Source organism: Macaca nemestrina, chromosome 4, assembly GCF_043159975.1.
Source record: "Macaca nemestrina isolate mMacNem1 chromosome 4, mMacNem.hap1, whole genome shotgun sequence".
Taxonomy (NCBI): Eukaryota; Metazoa; Chordata; class Mammalia; order Primates; family Cercopithecidae; genus Macaca; species Macaca nemestrina.
The window spans coordinates 173,302,751-173,322,569 of NC_092128.1; the positions used below are offsets into that span (position 1 = coordinate 173,302,751).

Genomic DNA, 19,819 nt, shown 5'->3' on the forward strand with positions numbered 1-19,819 from the left:
CTTCAAATTGCAGTATTCCAGATAAATAGCTTCCAGGACAGCTACCTAGCAACAGCTGTCTTTACCAATAAACAAATGTCAATTCCTGCAATGAGCTTTTGACCAGTGAATCTTGTCTCGAAGCAGCTTACCTGGACCTCTCTTTGTATTTAACAACTTCTCCTGTGCCCTGACCCCTTGGATGTGCCTATGATCCATCATCCAGCATAGCATGCAAGTTCCCAGATTGTACTCCTCTGTTCTTTCCAATTAAAACTCATTTGTTCTGAAAAGCATGTGTGAGTTTCTTTTTAGGTTGACACTTATCCTTCAATGCCAAAATCAAACTCCTCCTATCAGACAGGTGTTCATCTCAACTAGACTTTAGCTCTTCAGGAACAAAGATCTCAGTATTTGATAATCTAGTTGACACACACACACACACACACACGCACACACACACACACACACACTGTGGAGGAATTGCAAGGGATGTATTTTGAAATGGCTCATGCAGGGTGAGTAGTAGTTCAGCTTGCAGGGAAATTACATATGTGAGAAGAACACAATACGCAGAAGTTTTGTGGGGTCAGTGATGGTGCTTAGTCTTCTTTGACCTAATTCCTGGCACATCATGGGTGCTCACTGATTATTTATATCAAATAATTGACTTTTATTTTACTTTCACTCAAGATAAATGTATGCATGTGAAAATAATGTTTCTGCTTTTAAAGTTACCTCTAATTAAAAGTGAAATGAATATTAAATCTATCTTTTATAAATGAATATATCCCCAAGTTAATCATAACCAGTAAGCCAAGGCCTATTAAGATAGACTGCCACTTAGAAGATGAATGGAGGATGGAAATTAAGGTTTTAGTGTGTAGGGGCACTTCCCGAACAATCTTTATAGTCCTTGTATGTGAATGTGCACTTGTTCTCTTCTCATTACACAAGGCAGCAGGATCAAATAAACTATAATTGGTAAAGGTGATCAGTTAGCTTAACCAGAAGTCTGGGTACAATTTTACATTGCAGTAATATTTTAATTATGGCTTCTTTCCATTATACTACTGATGCAAAAAACCATACACACTACCCAAGCATTTCTCTTAGCTCAAATTCTCCATCACAACCAGCTATATACCAATTTTCCTGAATCACTGTGGTATCAAAGTCTTTTAATTAGTTTTCCTCTATTCCTGTAGGCATATCAGTGTTACTGAGGGGATGTCCAGGAGTCTACTATAGCCACTATTAATCTCAGCTATTTTATAATTTCTCAAATTCTATGTAATTTTTTTAAAAGATAAAAATAACTATAATTTTTAAAATTAAATATTTACATAGGTTACTTTTGGAACTTGGAATACTCTTCTAAAAGTATATATCACTGTAATTTTTTCAAAAATTAAAACGTCATATATGTAACTTAAGGCAATGCAATAGTTTCATTTATTTATTTATTTATTTATTTATTTATTTATTTATTTATTTTATCTTTGAAACAGGGTCTCACTCCCATGGCCCAGGCTGGAGTCCAGTGGTGTGATCTTGGCTAACTGCAGCCTGGAGTTCCCGAGCTCAAGTGATCCTCCCACCTCAGCCTCCCAAGTGACTGGTACTACAGGCATGCACCACCAGGCCTAGCTTTTTTTTTTTTTTAATTTTTAATAGAGATGTGGCCTTTCTATGTTGCCCACGCTCGAGCTCAAACGCCTGGGCTCCCCACCTCAGCCTCCCGAAGTTCTAGGATTACAGGCATGAGCCACTGCGCCCAGCTTTATACAATAGTTTTAAATATAAAGAGCCACTTCTTTATTAAGTAAATTAGAAAACATCTCTCTAAGAATTTAAACACATTTAAATAAATTTTGAGAAAGGTCAAATATTATGGTTATATATTTACTGAATTAGGAAATTCTGCCAAAATAGTTTGCATCACTTCATGTCACCTTTTTATAAAGCTGTTTGGATCTGAAAGTGCTTTCGTGGATTTCACACTAATGCTTCATACCATTGAAGGAGCTATAATCATAGAATAATAATTTGTCAACTGAGGATACGATGTCATGTAGTCAAAAAGCTGCGAGCTTGGGATTGGAATACATGTCTCTGGCTCTGAGTCCAGTTCTTTCTTCCATTAGGCTGGTGCAAAAGTAATTGTGATTTTTGACATTAAAAGTAATTGCAGAAACTGTAATTACTTTTGCACTTTACATGATGCAAATGCATGAACCTTAAGAGAAATTGTATATTCTCTTCACTTTGTATTTCCTCTAGCATGCATCTCATATTTGTACATATTCTTGAATACGTCTCATTTGAAGTGTTTAATTTCCCTTACTTTGACTATATCAACATGTTCACTTTAAAAATCAAAATCTCTTACAAATTTCAGTGCTTGAAGTGATGCTCAATATCTGTCCTCAATCCATACCCCAAGCAAAATTGCCTTTGGGGCCTTCCTCAATTATTTTTCTTTCTCTTTCCAATTGCTTCATTCTCTTTCATTCTAATGGTTCTTTTATTCTCAGCCTTATAACCATGCTCAATCTTCTTCAATCCAAAAATTTTAAATAGTGCCATTTTCTCTATAATTATATAGCTCTTCTTATTTTACATCAGGATTATCTAAAGAGGCATGCAATCAGCTTGTCAGCTACCTCACTTTTAATTCTCTTTTCAATAACTGATATGATTAGGCTTTGTGTCCCTGGCCAATTCTCATTTTGAATTGTAATTGCAATAATCCCCGTAATACCCGTGTGTCAAGGGAATTACCAGGTGGAGGTAACTGAATCATGGGGGCAGCTCCCCCATGCTGTTCTCGTGATAGTGAGTGAGTTAGCACAAGATTTGATGGTTTTATAAGGTGCTCTTCCCCTTTCACTCAGCACTTCTCCTTCCTGCCGCTTTGTGAAGAAGATGCCTTGCTTCCCCTTCGTGATTGTAAGTTTCCTGAGGTCTCCTCGGCCAAACTGAACTGTGAGTCAGTTAAACCACTATCCTTTCTAAATTACCCAGTCTCAGGCAGTTATTTATAGCAGTATGAAAATGGACTAATACAGTTACCATCTTGTTTCTGTCTGGTTTAAAACTCTTCTGGAATTGCTCTGATATGGTCCGCAGTAGCCTCAATGCTGCCAAACATGATGTATGTTTTTAAGATGATCTCATGTGAACATTTAACCATATTCAACACAGGCGACTATGTCCTTAACCTTAAATCATGTTCATCTATAGACTTCCATGAGATTACAGTTCTAGTCCCCTATCGAACTTTGACTAATTCTTTGTTACCATTAGTTGAATTTCTTTCATAATACTCCTTAAGACTTGGTATTGATCTCTGGACATATTCTCTCTATAGAGGAGACACCTCCCTTCCATGGCTTCAACTACCATCCATATTCTGTGACATTTAAATATTCAAATTATCTTTCCAGTCTGTATAGTCTTTTTCTTTTTTAATTCTAGACCTAAATATGCAAGTACTTCTTGCCATTCCACTTAAAGGTTTCATAAGGATGTTGAACTTTTATGTGTATGACATTGAACTTCTGCTCTTCTCTTGTGAGGCAGAAATATTTTTGTCTCCTATTAGTAAACTGCATTTCCACCTATCTAGTTGTTTAACTCAGACAATTTAGAATCCTCCTAACATACACAATCTACCCTGAGCATTGGCCATTTTCTTTCCCAAATCTGTCTTACATTTATTCACTCCTATTACTGCTTTCTGTGTAGTTCAGGATTTCTCACCCTTGGTACCAGGGGCATTTAGGGCTGGATAGTTTTTTGTTGTGGGGAGATATCCTGTGCATTGTAAGGCAGTTGGCAGTATTCTTGGCCTCTACCCACTAGATGCCAGTAGCACACCTCCCCCTTAAAATTACAATTAAGAATGTCTCCAAAAATTGCCTAGGGGAGAGAGCAAAATTAGCCCTGGAGGAAAAGCATTGTCCTTGTCTGAGGTAGTCTCCTTTCTTGGTGGAGCAACCAAAAATAATGTCAAGATTGTCTGCCTCTGTTTTTTAAAAAATGTCTCCTCTAGTCTTTCTTCTACACTCCTGCCTGATTTTTTCTTTTTTCTTTTCTTTCTTTCTCTTTCTCCTTTCTTTCTCTCTTTCTCTTTCTTTCTTTCCATTCTTTTCCTTCTTTCTTTCCTTCCTTCCTTCCCTTTTCCTTTCCTTTTCCTTTTATTTTTCCTTTCCTTTTTTCTTCCCTTTCCTTTTCTTTTTCCTTTCCTTTCTTTTCCATTTTTCTGCCAGACCTGAAAACAGAAATATAGTCATATCACTTTCCTGATTACAACTTCCTGATTGATTTACCATACACTGAGGATGAAACAAATCCTCTATATGATCTGTAAAGCTGTGTAATTGAGTCCCTGCTCATGTCTCTGACTTCATGTTCATACAGTGTTCTTTCTCTTTCTCACAAACACACTGGTCTTTGTTCCACATTAAAGTATCTGAAGCTATTTTCTAATCCAAAGACACACGCTTCTCTCTGCCTTGAACATTTTTTCTTCATCTGGATGAAAATAATTAAGCCTTTTCTCACCTCAAAACATTATATCTCAAGATAAAGTAGGTTCTCCTGTTGTGATTTTTAAATTATCTCTGTACTTAATTCTAATTTTAAAAAAATATTTATTTCTTAGACTCTTCTAGAATACAGCAGTGCTACTAAACAAACCAGTCCATGACAGTTCACCAATTGACCATGAGTTAAGTGTGTATATCAATATGCAAATGAATGCATGGCTACCTTCCTTAAGAAGCCTTGCATGATTAAAAATTTCAGCTTAAGGAAATTATATGTCAAACATACCTGCTTTACCCTGTACCCTGATCTATGATCCACTCTTTGAATGACACATTTCTGAATTGTAATATCTAAAGTTGAGTTGGGGGCAAATACTATCTGTGTTCTTTCTTATTTGACATGAAATTCTCAGCTCAAGAGTAGTCAAAGTTAATAACTATTGTTGTTCAATAAATACTTAATGATAAACTAGATAATTACTGGTTTTATCATTGCTGAATATCTCCTATCTTATCCTGTTCCTAGACCTCTAACCTCCTCTTGGATGTTTTACAACAGTAAACTCAGAGGAGTCTTAACTGCCCTCTTAATCAGTACCACTTGGTCCAGACTTGCTTCTATTCCTTTGCACCCTAACTTAGCTATAATATACCATCTATAGTCTGAATACTAAATAAACACTTGTTAAATGGAATCATCCTGTCCAATTTTTTAAATATAGCAATGTGAAATTTGAAAGCTAGAGAGATTCATTTCAAGTAAATTCAGCAAGCATGCAGTGAAGTGTAGGCATTGTGGTGAGAGGTGAGGATAGGGAGGTGAGTGAGAGATAGCCCTATCCCTGAAGGAGGCATGTCTTAATCTTTCTCTGGAAAACGAGTGGAAGTATGTTAATAGAAGATAAGTGACTTTAGAGATGTGTGTCATACTCCATTAAATTCAATCACTTTTGCTGTTCTCTCAGACCCTGAAGCTACTAGTCAAAGCTAAATAGTCTTAGATCCTTTGCATTTATATATCCTGAATTATTTTGAACCTTGTTAGTGTTTTATGTAGAAAAATAGTAATTCTTGGATTAAAAATTATTGTAGGCTATGGAATTTTTTCCCTACTTGTAGAAAGTGGGCTGTCTTTTCACGTTGCTTCTGACAAAATCAACAGCCAAGTTATCCAAATAGTAATTCGTCATAGTAAAAATCATGCAACTTCAGTAAGCCAATAACTAAAACGAGCTCAAGGAAAAACTGTTTATACTTGAATTCCTTAAAAGATTGCTATATTAAATAATAGCATTTCTGTCACATTGTAAACTAACAAGAGCACATGAAATATCCCCTAATTTCTATTATATATAATTTCTATTTTCAGATATAAATTTTTAGTGTAGTTTCTTCATGTTGATTTTTTTTTTATCATATAATGGTGACAGAACCTTTCTCTCTGAGAGAAACTAACTAGTTTATGGTCAGCCAGTTCCTAAAACGGGGTTTGTGGAGATGAATATGAGGGACAGCAGCATTTCCTGGCAGTGTATGAACAGGCATTAGGCCCATTCGTAGAAGCCACGCCTGTACATTGGTCTAAGTAAGTTGACAGGCTTTTCCTTGTAGAGAAGTAGTTTGGGTGGCAAGAAGCTGGGACTGTAATTCAAGCTTTGGGTACTACTGGGTCTATAACTTAAAGACTGGAATTCATTGAATTCATAGCCTAGAAAGCACCCTGTCATAGAAAGCACAATATATGGCTGCCGGAGGGCTTATAGTAGCTCATCTGAGAGTCTTACAGAGAGACCCGTCTTGGTGGAGACTAGGAAAGCAGAGGTCAGTGGGGTGGACCAAGTAGCTGGGGTAAGAAGAGACACAGGATTAGACTGAGTAGAGCAAGAGTTCCCCAAGTGAGTAGGAAGAGAAGTTTCCAGTGTAGCAGCTTAATGTGTGACTGCTGGATCTGATTCACTTTTTATTAGTGTCAAAGGGTGTCTAAATGTCACCTTATTGCCTAGAAGCTTATGTGCTCTGACGCTATGGGTATGAGGTTTTAAATGCCCAGCTTTATTATTCTTCTGCCCTACAATTTGCCTAGGAACATCTCCTTAGTGTGTTGTCCAATTCAGCTGAAAAGATTAATACCATCATAAATATGCATACCCGTATTTTATAACCAAAAGCCACTTTACTCTCAGTCTTGGACTTCAGATGATTGTTGTATGGTCAAAGCAATTGGATCGATCATTGGCGACTTAATTCTTGACTGAGAGGATCACTTAGAGCATGCTGAGATGTAGCTCTTTTTCTCCTCCCTGCTTACAGTTTTATATTTTGTTGTGATTCTTTTCTCAGTCATTCCTGATATGGTTTGCCATATTGCCAAGCACGTGTTTGTGTTTACTAACAACTAATATAGGAGATAGAAATCATCACGATGCTCTACAAAAATTGAAAAAGTTTTATTAAAAAATAATTCTACTTGGCTCTCTTTACCAGTTGGATGGATACAGAATGCCTTATATAAGTGGACTTAAATTACATTAGTTAAGAAGATAGAAATTTCAGGCCAAATACTTTAAAAAAGTATTCTCCGTTGGGCACGATGGATCACACCTGTAATCCCAGCACTTTGGGAGGCCAATGCAGATGGATTGCCCAAGCTCATGAGTTTGCGACCAGCCTGGGCAACACGGTGAAACCCTGTCTCTACTGAAATACAAAAAAAATTAGCCGAGTGTGGTGGTGAGTGCCTGTAATTGCAGCGACTCTGGAGGCTGAGGCAGGAGAATTGCTTGAACACGGGAGGCGGAGGTTGCAGTGAGCCGAGATCGTGCCACTGCACTCCAGCCTGGGCCACAGAGTGAGACTCTGTCTCAAAAAAAAAAAAAAAAAAAAGTAATCTCTCAAATTTATTGTGTGGAAACTTTTAATGGCCCCTTAGGAACTGTGTTTATAAGCAGTAAAACAAATACGGAAGTATTTTCTTCAAGCACATTGAAAATTGCTGAACAAATAGAAAGTTCCCAAGTAATGTTGTAGATAGTCACATTTCCCTATTATGAGAGAGGGGAAATTACATCTACAGATGAGCCTAGATATAGGAATGTGGTGGCCTGGAGAAGAAAATACATTGGTGAGGACAAGAAATTAATGGCAAAGAAATGGTTCTAACCAGAAGGATCATAGAATAAAATAAATTTTAAAAAATGGATACAAAAAAGCATTAAGGGAATGGCGACTTAGGTTATACCCAGGATAAAAATACAAAGGAAACAGAGTAAAACACACTTTTGTTTACATAGGTATGATGTTTGAGAGGGAATGAATTACACTATTGTGTACTCTAGTGGATACGTTAAATGTTTAGAAATTGACATGGGTACCGTGTAAATGTTTAGAGGCTTCTAAACATTTAAAATGTGCCAAACAACTAATATATGTTGTTAAATACTAAACACATTTTAAAGGTATAAAATCTGCTAAATATTTATAATTTCTAAATGTTTAAAACATTTTCAGCAAAAAAAATGATATGTTTAGGATAAATATTTCATTTTAGGGTGCATAAAAGAATACAATGTATATGGCTCACTCGAAGCACCCATGTGCATTTAGTTTTTGGCCATAAGTTGCATACATTTATAGTCTAATAATAGTTAACATTTATGGAGTGATTTCTGTACTTAAGGAATTCTTCCGGCTGCTTCACTTATCCTATCATTTGCCTCTCATCGTAACCCCATGATCAAATTGCTATCATTCATTGTCTCTCTTTTACATTTAAGGAAATTAAGTTTTTGAGAGATTCCATAATGTTTACAAGGCAAATAGCTGGTGTTAGACTTGGGAATTCAGATAAATAAATATATATGGTGTTTCTTCAGGATTTACATGCTTTGACAATTTAAATAGGTTCAGTCTCACAGCAGGCAGAGTAATGTGCAGGTAAAAAAATACATTATTAACTTAATGCTTAAATCTTCTAAGGAATGTTTCTAAAGCACAAAAACTGAGAAAATCCTGGAAGTACAGAAACCATAGTGGGGACCTTGAGCATGACATTCTCATGATCAAGCACTCCTGTTATCTGGAGGACAGCATGGGAGACCAGGCAAAACTTGGGATATCAGTTGGTTACCAGACCTAGCAGCCCCGACTCCTCTGTTTTTTAAGCAGCGTGATCCTTACAAACTCTTTACCTTCCACTAGAACTATCCTAGCTCTTCTTTCATTTTAGGAAGATTGTTAGTGTTGGTAATGAAGTTATGACTTACCAAAGACACTTAGTCACTCAGGAATTATATGCCTATTAACAGGCAGGACTCCTTTGGACAGTGTCAATTCTACATGATTTCAGCAACTTGAGGGCAATGTGGCTATCCATATTGGAAAGGCTAGCCTTTCCAATCAGTTCAGCTGGCAAAGATGATAACTTATGGTGTCCATTCGTTTTGAGTTTCAAGACCATCATTAAGCTACATCTTGTTTGGTATCCCCAACAGAATCATAGTAGATGTTCACTATTTGGGTAATGGATACACTAAAAGCTCAGACTTCACGACCATGCAAAATATGCATATAAGAAACTTGCATGGATACCATCTAAAAATATAAAAATTTTTAAAAAATCATAGTGTATTCATGATTATCTGTTACCATCAAGAATAGAATGTGTTAGTTATGCTGGTAGTCAAATGGGTGCCTGGTGGCATTCTAGTTTAATGTTGGTTTTTTTTCTAACTTTTTAGTGGCTATCATTATATGCTACAGTAATTAATAGGGGTTTGCCCAGAATAGTATTTCGACAGGTAAAAGATTACTTTAAAAAAAGGTTGATGCTCGTTTGTTTTTCTACCTGTTTTACTCAGATCCAGCACAACAATCAGTTAAAATTTAGAAGAGCAAATATATTAATTTAGTTACAAGTAAACTTTATTAGACAACATTTATTTTTAGCCATAGCTGAAAAAACAATAATTTATTTGCTTATGCTTGAAATAGCAATGCCCTATGGGAATCTCAGTAATGCTGATCAAAGTCTCTTCTATGCTCTTCCTGCTTGCTAAAAGGAGACGAACACTGACAAATGCATGCGAATCATATATCGAGGGGAATGTGCTCAGAAGAACAAAGATGCAATGGACAAGGATGCCTGAGGCACAGTACCTTCAAGAAATTCAAAATCTAGAAGTTCATACTCTGTATAATTATCATATATATTTCTTGTAATAGACTTATGATTTAACTAATATTTTCATTTCTCAGATAAAGATATAGAGATATATTAAGTAATTTGTTAAAAATTATTTTAACAAAAAGTTATAAATCCAAAAAGTCAGACTAGTTCTGTCTGTCTGTCTGCAGATATTTCATTATCCATCCCTACTTTCTGTGTTTGTTAAGCCATGATATAAAGCCAACAAACGCTGAGGACCAAATGTATGACACAGGTGAGGTGACTTTATTATTAAGCTCCTTAGCACTTAAAACTCCTCAGAAGAAGGACGAAAGTGGAGGGAAAGAATAGACTATCCCACACAGAGTACTAATGCAAATATGCAAATGACAGAAAGCAGGGAGTAACTAAACAAAAGGCAGGTCATTTTAGAATCCATAACCATATTCTTTTCTTGTCTAGAATTTCAAAATAAAACCTTGCTGAGTAGAATTCCATCTCATGGCTTCAGTAAATGTAGGCTTCTGTACAAAACACTACTCTCCATGTGTTCACAATTGATTAAGAGAACATTTCTGCATCATCTTCCCCAGAATGAAGTTTGCAGCTCCCAAGGATGTACTAAATGTGGTTGACTGTTTTTCCTGTTCTCTCTAGTGTAATAATAGACCATGGTAAATTACCCTAAGATTGTCAAAGCTAAAGCATTTTTCAAATTTGGTTTATAAGCTGGAGAATATGAACAGCCAGTGGCACCTCTTCACCTTACACTATCCATAGAACGCAGACAGTGAAGTCTTTGGAATCAATTTTATAGTCAAGACATTAACCTTTGTGGTCATTTGCCCAGCAGAAAAAGTAAGCTGTTAAAAAACACAAAATCAGCCACTATTCACTTCTTTTTATGATTATGAGTGTGTTAACAGCTTTCCCTTCAATTACATGGCTAGGGTTATTTTGCCAGTAAAGTACCAAAAAGATAATATATATCTGAAGCAAATTTAGATATTGTCTCTTTGCAGAAATGACCTGAAATGAGGGCAATCACTCATTAACTTGAGTATAGATTTTAACTAAAATTTGTTTGACTGAAAATTACAATATTATCTAGCCCAAAGAAACTTGGGAAAAACAGTGTTATGTTTCTTTCAACTCCACTGTTCAGAAGAATAAAACTAGAATTCTCCCTCTCATTCTTTTGGAAAGTCATGAAACACTTGAGCATATTAACAAACTTTCACAAAGGATAAAAACAAAATTGATTAATGTGGTTAGTCCAAATTAATAATATAAATATAAACTTGGTATCCAATCTATTAATATTTCTTAAAACCAGTGTCTCAAGCAATTAATATTTGAGGAGAAGGGCTTTAGTCATTTGAGGTTGGAATGGAATGATATTACTGGTATAATTCAGGAAACAAACTGGAGATGAAAGGGATACCTACAAATACTAAAATAGACAGGTGGCAAATATGAAAGAAAAGAAAAAACTTAGGGCAATTTCTAATTCTTTGACTTTGCTCACTACTTCTATAGTCACCCTTACTAGATTAAGAACTTCCTACATCAGTAATTGCATCTTCTTCAATAACAATCAAGCTGATAAACAAATCATCAACTCAATTCCATTTACAATAGCTACAAAAATAACTAGGAATACATTTAACTGAGAAGGTAAAAGATCTCTACAAGGAGAACTATAAAACACTAATGAAATAAATCATAGATGACACAAACAAATGGAAGATCATCCTAATACTCACAGATTGGCAAAATCAGTATCATTAAAATGACCTTACTGCCCAAAGCAACCTACAGATTCAATGCAACTCCTATCAAATAATAACATCATTTTTATAGAATTATGAAGCCTAAACTTCATGTGGAATCAAAGAAGACCCCCAGTAGCCAAAGCAATCCTAAGTAAAAAGAACAAAGCTGGCGCATCACATTTCTTGATTTAAAATTATACTGCAAGGCTACAATAAACACAACAGCAGAGTACTGTATAAAACCAGACAAATAGATCAATGGATCAGAATAGAAACACAGAAATAAAGCTAAATACCTACAAAAATATACACAAGGGAAAGGACACCCTATTCAATAAATGGTGCTAAGAAAACTGGATTGTCATATGGAGAAGAATGAAACTGAATCCATGTCCTTCACTGTATACAGAAATTAACTCAAAATGGATTAAAAACTTAAATGTAATATCTGAAACTATAAAAATCCCAGAAGAAAACCTCGGAAATCTCCTCTAGACATTTACATAGGCAAAGAATTTATGACTAAGACCCCCAAGAGCTAATGCAACAAAAACAAAAATAGACCAATGGGACTTAATTAAACTGAAAAGCTTCTGCACACCTAAAGAAATTGTCAACAAAGTAAACAGACAACTTACAGAATGGGAGAAAATGTTTGAAAACTATGTATCCAACAAAAACTAATATCTAGAATCTACAAGAAACTCAAACAACTCAACAAGAAAAAAAATAACACTATCAAAAAGTGGGCAAAGGACATGAAGAGACGTTTTTCCAAAGAAGACATACGAACAGCCAACAAACATGTGGAAAAATTCTCAATATCATTAATCATTAGAGAAATGCAAATTATAACCACATTAAGATACCATCTTACAGTAATAAGAATGGTTATTAAAAAAGCAAAAACAACAGATGTTGGCAAGGATGCAGAGAAAAGGGAACACTGTTGGTGGGAACGTAAATTAGTACAATCTTTATGGAAAACCGTATGAAGATTCCTCAAAGAGCTGAGAATAGAACTACCATTTGATCTAGCAATCCCTACTATTGGGTATCTACACAAAGAAAAGAAATTGTTACATATATTAAAAACCCCTGCACTGGTATGTTTATCATGACACTATTCATGATTGCAAAGTCATGGAATCAGCCAAAGTGTTCATCAATGAATGATTGAATTTTAAAAAGTGATACGTAAATGCAATATGATACTACTCAGCCATAAAAAAAGAATAAAATTGTGTCTTTTGCAGCAAAATGGATGGAAATGGAAGCCATTATCCTAAGTGAAATGACTAAGAAACAGTCAAATACCACATGTTCTCACTTATGATTGGGAGCTAAACAATGTGTATATCTAGATATACAGAGTGGAATAATTGACTTTGGAGACTCCAAAAGTTGGGAGAGTAGGAGAGCGGTGAGAGGTGAAAAGTTACCTATTAGAGACAATATAAGCTATCTGGGTGATGGATATACTAAAAGCCCCGAGTTCACCACTGCATAATATATCCATGCAACAAAACTGCACGTGTACCCTTAAATCAATAAAAATAAAATAAAATAGAACTTTAGAAAAGAAGAGCTTCCATACATCAATAACTGCATCTTCTCACTTTAATGAACAGACTTTAGTATTCGTATATTAATCTCCCAGAAATGCCCGCTAAAAACCTTATAACACATCCTACTAATGAATAGAACAAAGAGCTGATGTCACTTGGTGTATTAAGGTCATTAGGAGTGGAGTAATTATAAATGAGCTTGAAAGCAATTTATCCTTTCCACTCTGCTTTTTCTTAGCCAATGATGGGAGTCAGCCTTCGATTAAACTCTCTGTTACCATCATACAATGTAGGCATTGACCCACAGTTACCAGGTGCCTAAACTTGACAGCACCCTAAAGGGTGAATGTGGAGAGGAGCAGAGTGTACATAAAAGGTGAAAAATCATAGAGAGAAGAAGAGAAAGAGAAGAAAAGCAAAGAGAAAAGGTGAGAGAAGAAAATAAAAAATAGTTGGAGATTAGCAGAGATAAGATATTAAGGAAAGATTACGCATGCAGAAAATAGAAGAGGCAAAGAATATTCATTTTGTCTGATCCCTGAAATCTGAATCTTCACATTATACTTTGAAAGGTTTAAATATTGAAAGTATTCTAATATGTTAATTTCCTCCTTTACTCTCTGCCTCCCTGTTTCAATAGTTTGCATTCCACTTAAAGATTGCATTAGAATGGAGGAAATTCTTCAAGTCACTACAGAACTAGATTCTGTATGTCACTGGACACCCCTTCCTTCTATCGTGGGATTGCTGCATTTTAAACATTTCTCTGTGCTCATCCCTCCTTGCAAGACCTGGTGCCTTCCGCATTTGAAGTTATGAGCCTCTAGCTCTCAGGACTTCCTTACTGGCCATGCTACTGTGACCCCTTTGAGTTTGTTTTCTCAAATGGTTTTTATAATCCACATTATACTCATTCCACATTATTTAAAGATGAATTAGTAGTCCACCTTCAATGCTAATGGCATAATTCAGACTCATAGGACCTTTATGTCTAATAAAAATGTTTAATTACCTGTTTACACCAACGTCAATGAGTAGCACTGCACTTCATGACACAATTTTTTTTTTTTGAGTCAGAGTCTCACACTGTCACCCAGGCTGGAGTGCAATGGTGCGATCTTGGCTCACTACAACCTCCACCTCCCAGGTTCAAGTGATTCTCCTGCCTCAGGCTTCCGAGTAGCTGGGATTACAGGTGCCCACCACCACGCCTGGCTAATTTTTTGTATTTTTAGTACAGTCAGGGTTTCACTATGCTGGCCAAGCTGGTCTCAAACTCCTGACCTTGTGATCCGCCCACCTCGGCCTCCCAAAGTGCTGGGAATACAGGCATGAGCCACTGCACCTGGCCCAACAACACATTTTTATTAATTGTAAATCTTTGTATGCGAGTGCCAGAAGTCTTATTTTATTTCAATTATTTTATTTAGTTTAAACCTAAAGAAGACTTTATTGACCCATATGATCAAAGGACTTAAAGGATGAATACAGCTGGCTTAAGTTACTTGGAAATCAGAGGCTTCCATGTTGCCGGGAGCTTCTTCTTGTGTTTCCCTTCTCTATTCTTCTAGTTTCTGTGGCGGGCAGATTTCTATAATCAGAGGATGTGGTTCCCACACTTCCACGCTTAGCCCATATTGTCTCCAGTATAAGAGAAAAGATACCCTCTTTTTTCAGATTTAATTTTAAAAAGCTTAAGGGAAAGGTGTCAGGGAAAAAAAATCAATTAAAGCTCATGACATATTATTGGAGGAAATCATAATCTTTGAAGGTTATTTTCCCATTCATGGAGAGTTGTTACTAAATATTTTATGAAAAAGTTTTAACTGAATTTTTACACTACCTTTAGCCTCTGAAAGAAATCACTTGCTCAAATTAAAATAAACAGAGAAGTTCTTATGTCTCAGATGTAAATAGCATCCTACAAATATTTATCTTTATTCATGCTGTCACAGCTGAGCAGTGGATTCCAGGGATACTGAGGGAGGTTATAAGATCTAGAACATTGAAAGTAATCTAATTTTAACTCCCACTCAATGCAGAAATCACTGAAAAATAATACCTTTTTCCTTGCTGAGAAACTCAATAACCCAAAGAAAACACACAGGTCATAATAGTTCTATAAATTTATAATTTATAAATATACATTTATAACAAACCAAAGTATTTCCCCCTATAACTGTTTCCATTACTCACAGTTGTAAACCTTAAGTCTTTCTGTATTCTCTGCTTCTCTCTCTCTCACACACACACACAACACAAACACACACACACACTGAATAATTCATTTTCTCCTATATTTAAACACAACCATAATGCCCTCCAATACCTAACATTTCCTATTTTCCCTTTTCTATCATAATATTTCAGATTTATTCAAATGTTTTACATTTTATATTTAATTGCCTAGTTGACATTTCTGAGCAAACTCTAAACACTGTTTTAAAAATGTAAACAAAAAACAAATATGATTGTCAGCAAAAGGTGTCTTCCTTGAAAAGACACCACCATTATGAGCATACTCTCAATAATTCTGTTAAGAATCCAACCAGTTTTCATGGCAGAAGACATGCACTTGCTGTCTGTTAGGCAGTGGAAGGCCCAAAGAATCTCCCCATACACTAGGCCTGACGATATAACCTACGGAAACGGATGTCCAAGGAAAAGACATCTGGGGGCCTGGAGCCCCCAAAACAGATCACAAATCAAACTTTGAAAACCAATAAAAGACAAGGAGAACATATTGAAATCAACAGTAAATGAATTTATTAGGTGAAACAAAACTGAACTTCCATATACTTTATAAGATGAACTTATGTAATAACGAATCACTTGTTTCAAAATTATAGACATTTGACTCTATATTTTGCACATTCATTAATTTCACAGTCTGAAAGAACTAGCCTGTCCAGCCAGTACTTAATGCCACAGAAAGGATGAAGAGCTATAGTAAGAGGGGTTAGCTCACATTGCTGGAAAAGCCTATGATAACAGCTCTACATAGAGACTGAGGCATTTTGCTTAAAAGTCTGGAAATTCAGCAAGTTGATCTACAGAAGATTGATCCATAGGCTGGTCTGTAACAAGGAGACTGGCAGCTCCTAGAAGCCAAGTAGGTTGGGTGGCAGAATCCAGAGCCATAGCCTAGGGGAGGGAAGCCACAGCCTCCATAACCCAGGGATCTGAAGCCACTGGACCCACAGCCCACTGAGTAGCAGCTCCTCGATCCATAGCCCAGGGAGCGGCAGCTGCTGGATCCAAAGCCTAGAGACCCAGAGTAAGTCGTCTGGCAGGGACTGCAGAGCAAGGAGGTTCTGGGGCGGTAGCAGGAGGTCTGGCAGGGGCTGGACTCCACAAAGGACATCTCGCAGCTGGTGGGCTCCCAGCAGGTCTCCTGACGGCCCCTGTAGAGAGAGGAACCCAGCTGGCAGGTGCTGGGAGAGCAGAGGTCAGTGCTGGAGACCAGGTTGCTGGGATAGGAAAAGCCACAGGAAGTGGCTGGGTAGCGCAGGTAGCTGCCAAAGGAGCGGGAGGAGAAGTTTCCAGAGCAGCAGTTGTAGGACATGTTGACAGAAGATGTGAGTTCAGTTGAGTTATAGTGGAAAGATTATCTGAGTTTGAATGTCATAGTCTGTACTACAAGCTATATATGATCTTAGACCTGGGTGTGTCTACTGTCTGGACACTCCCTCCTCCTTGCTCACCTTTTATTATAAAAATGCTTCTCTAGGTTATTGTTTAATTTATCACATCTTCATATACTTAGCTGTACTTTAGTCACTCTGGAACACTTAGAAGGAAGCCATTCAGTTGTTGTTGTTTTTTTTTTTTCCTGGAATTCACTGTGGTTTGACCTTCAATGTTATATGTCATCACATTTATGAGTATCTTGCCTCTTATTATTTGAGTACAGTAAGTCCTTATTGTACCATATGGAATCACACAAAATTCTTTCTTTACTTCCATTAAGTTATCAGGAGCATAAGTGGTTAGTACTGAAAATAGTTTGTCCTTTTTTTTTCACACAAGCATATTACTTGTTACTAGAAACAGTGGATTTCTCCAAATACTAACTAGATTCAGTAGTCTCAGCAATCTGTCAGTTAAACCTCTTACTGGTATCTCAAGAACTCAGGATCAGAATTGAGGTGTGCACCATTATCTCGGGTCTCCATACCAGGCATCTTCCTTAACAAGAGGTTACATTAGATGACACTCACTTAGGAAACAATAAACACAATCTTTTCAGTAAGACTTTAAATCGAAGTTTCTCATATATTTTCTGATGAGCCTATCTTATAGCAAGCATTATTCTATGGTTATGCTCTAAATCAACTCATAGTTTTTTGTTTTGTTTTATTTTTCAATTATTCTTTTCTGGATGAAAGAACAGATTCTTAGCTGCAATTATTAATTTATACTTAAACTTTGAGGAATTGTTAACATTTTTCTGAAGCTTTTAACTTGAAGTATTAGAGTTATATGGGTCTTTAAACATTCTCTGGTCAACCCATACATGGAAAAATTACCTCTCAGAGAGCTTCATTAACTTTCCCCTAATTTCTCAGTAAGACAGAAGCAAAATTGAAGCTTTAATCATGGTTTTCTTATTCAGAGTCAAGTTGCAAACACCTTGCAAACATAAAAGTAAATTCAACTTTAACTTGTCTCAGAAAAGAAACTATTAAGCTTATTTATACTAACATATAAAAACCTAAGTCTTATTTACCTTTCCTAAGGATATTCACATTGAATAGTGTTCAACAGGGGAATTCTATGCCTTACTGATCTTTATACATTTGAAGTATATTTCACTTCCTAGCCCAAGAAAAAGAAAAGAATCTTGGTAATCCATGTTTAGATTAATGGGGGGAAAAGGCTTCTTATCTGTGCCTATTCTTCTTCTTTTGAATCTGACATTTTATTTGGTTTAACTAAGGGAAATGGCATTCACCATTGTTATTGAAAAGAGAGCCTCTTAACTACCTGAAAATTAACTTGCTTTATTCCAAAGCATGCTGCTTCAGAGCACTTAGTTACTTTGTTTTATGATTATCTCTCCCATGCAGAATCCAAAGTGTGGCATGCATCACATGAAGTGCCCTTGTGCAATACTTAAACCATCACTCTGATTCACTGAAGTAAAATAAAGCTGCGCTTTATGAATGGACACCTATTAAATTTACTAAAAAGTATGCACCACTCCCAACACGTGGGATTCCTTATAATGGCAGCTTTTAACACATTTAAAATGAGAGATATTTTTCTTTTTTTTTTTACTACATGTTGATTCTGCTCAAAAAAAAAAAAAAAACAACTTTCTAATATTTAAAAGTTCTTGCCTTTCTAGACCAGCTCCCTATGTCTGGGAATAAACACTAAAATAACTTGGGAATAAGTCAATTCCAATTAACAGTCCCTCCACCCATTCCTAATTGGGTTAACACTTTTTATTAGGAGTTACTTGTGCACTTTGTACAAATGCTAATGAACAACTCACGAATGCTAATAAATGTGTCCATCTGAAAGGCAGAAAAAGCAAAACAAAACTAGAGTAACCTTAACAGTTCAAAAGTGGATTCTGGAACTAATAAAATACTCTACATGCTCTACACACATAGGCAAAGTGTTAGTATAGAAGGAAAAATTCACTATCTTGATATGTCAGGGAAAATGTGATATTGAAATCTTTTCTCCCTTCCTTCCTTCTTTCCTTCCTTCCTTCCTTTCCCTCCCTCCCCTTTTTCTTTTTCTTTTTTTCCCTCCCTCCCTCTTTTCTTTTTCTTTCTTTTCTTTCCCTCCCTCCCTCTCTCTCTCCCTCCCTCCCTTCCTCCCTCTCTCTCTCTTTCTGTCTCTTCTCTCTTTCTCTCTTTCTTTCTTCTTTCTCTTTTCTCTTTAGAAATTTAGGCATAACCACACTAGAAAGAATAAAACTATCATTAGAGTACACAGTAGCCACAACTAGCTTATGATCTGAATTACTTGAAAAGTGATTGTTTTTCCAAGTTAACTTAGTAATGTAGCAGAAGTTTTAAACTGACAATCTTCTATTGCAATGTTTCCAGAGATTCTTCAAAAGCTTTCAAATTAGCCAAATATTAAGCAGTAGTAGAAATAGTAGAAATCCATATATTCTGCCCTACATCTTTTTTACTTTCTGTTCACTTTTTAATTTTGTGGTTTCTCTAGACCTAGAAGAGCCTTTTTATAGTCTGGTCACTCAAGAATCTTCTTCATAACAGCTGCTTTACACTAGATTTTATTTTTAAAATTCTCACCCAAGGGGAAATGTATCTATTAAACCTTAATGCTCACTATGAAGGACCCACTACTGAGTAAAGGGCTTGATGGGAACTCCCTAGACTATCCTGTTCATGGTCTCTTCCCCAGTCCCCCATGCAAGTCTACCCAGGCCTGTGGCTTTCTCAGAGGTCATCCTGCCTCATTGTTTGAGACTTTTCCAGGCCCTGGCACCTCCTCTAACTTCACTACAGCTCTTCCTGCTTCAAATTCATCAATTTTTATGTCTTCAGACCCTCATCATCCATGACTTTCATTTGAAATAAAAAGGTCAGGCAGGCCGGGCGCGGTGGCTCACGCCTGTAATCCTAGCACTTTGGGAGGCCGAGGGAGATGGATCACGAGGTCAGGAGTTTGAGACCAGCCTTTCCAACATTGTGAAACCCCGTCTCTACTAAGAATACAAAAATTAGCCAGGCATAGTGGTGGACACCTGTAATCCCAGCTACTGGGGAGGCTGAGGCAGGAGAACCGCTTGAA

The 19,819-nt window shown here is 36.4% G+C and overlaps 1 protein-coding gene and 1 long non-coding RNA gene across 2 annotated transcripts in view; one reads left to right on the forward strand and one right to left on the reverse strand.

The window, feature by feature from the left end:
* LOC139362986 (uncharacterized) overlaps window positions 1-9,972 on the forward strand; it is a 114,323-nt gene extending 104,351 nt beyond the window's left edge. Inside the window, exon 6 of the long non-coding RNA XR_011622779.1 lies at window positions 9,885-9,972. This is a non-coding gene — a long non-coding RNA (uncharacterized lncRNA). The remainder of the gene's footprint in view (window positions 1-9,884) is intronic.
* Window positions 9,973-15,720: 5,748 nt separating this feature from the next.
* On the reverse strand, window positions 15,721-16,798 carry LOC105472764 (keratin-associated protein 13-2). The gene has a single exon (XM_011726292.2). It carries the CDS (start codon window positions 16,602-16,604, stop codon window positions 16,077-16,079), a length of 528 nt encoding a protein of 175 aa, XP_011724594.2. The 5' UTR covers window positions 16,605-16,798; the 3' UTR covers window positions 15,721-16,076.
* Window positions 16,799-19,819: the final 3,021 nt, after the last annotated feature.

Excerpts from the sequence above, each read along its gene's own strand:
- LOC105472764 (XM_011726292.2), bottom strand. The coding sequence starts at position 16,604 with ATGTCCTACAACTGCTGCTCTGGAAACTTCTCCTCCCGCTCCTTTGGC.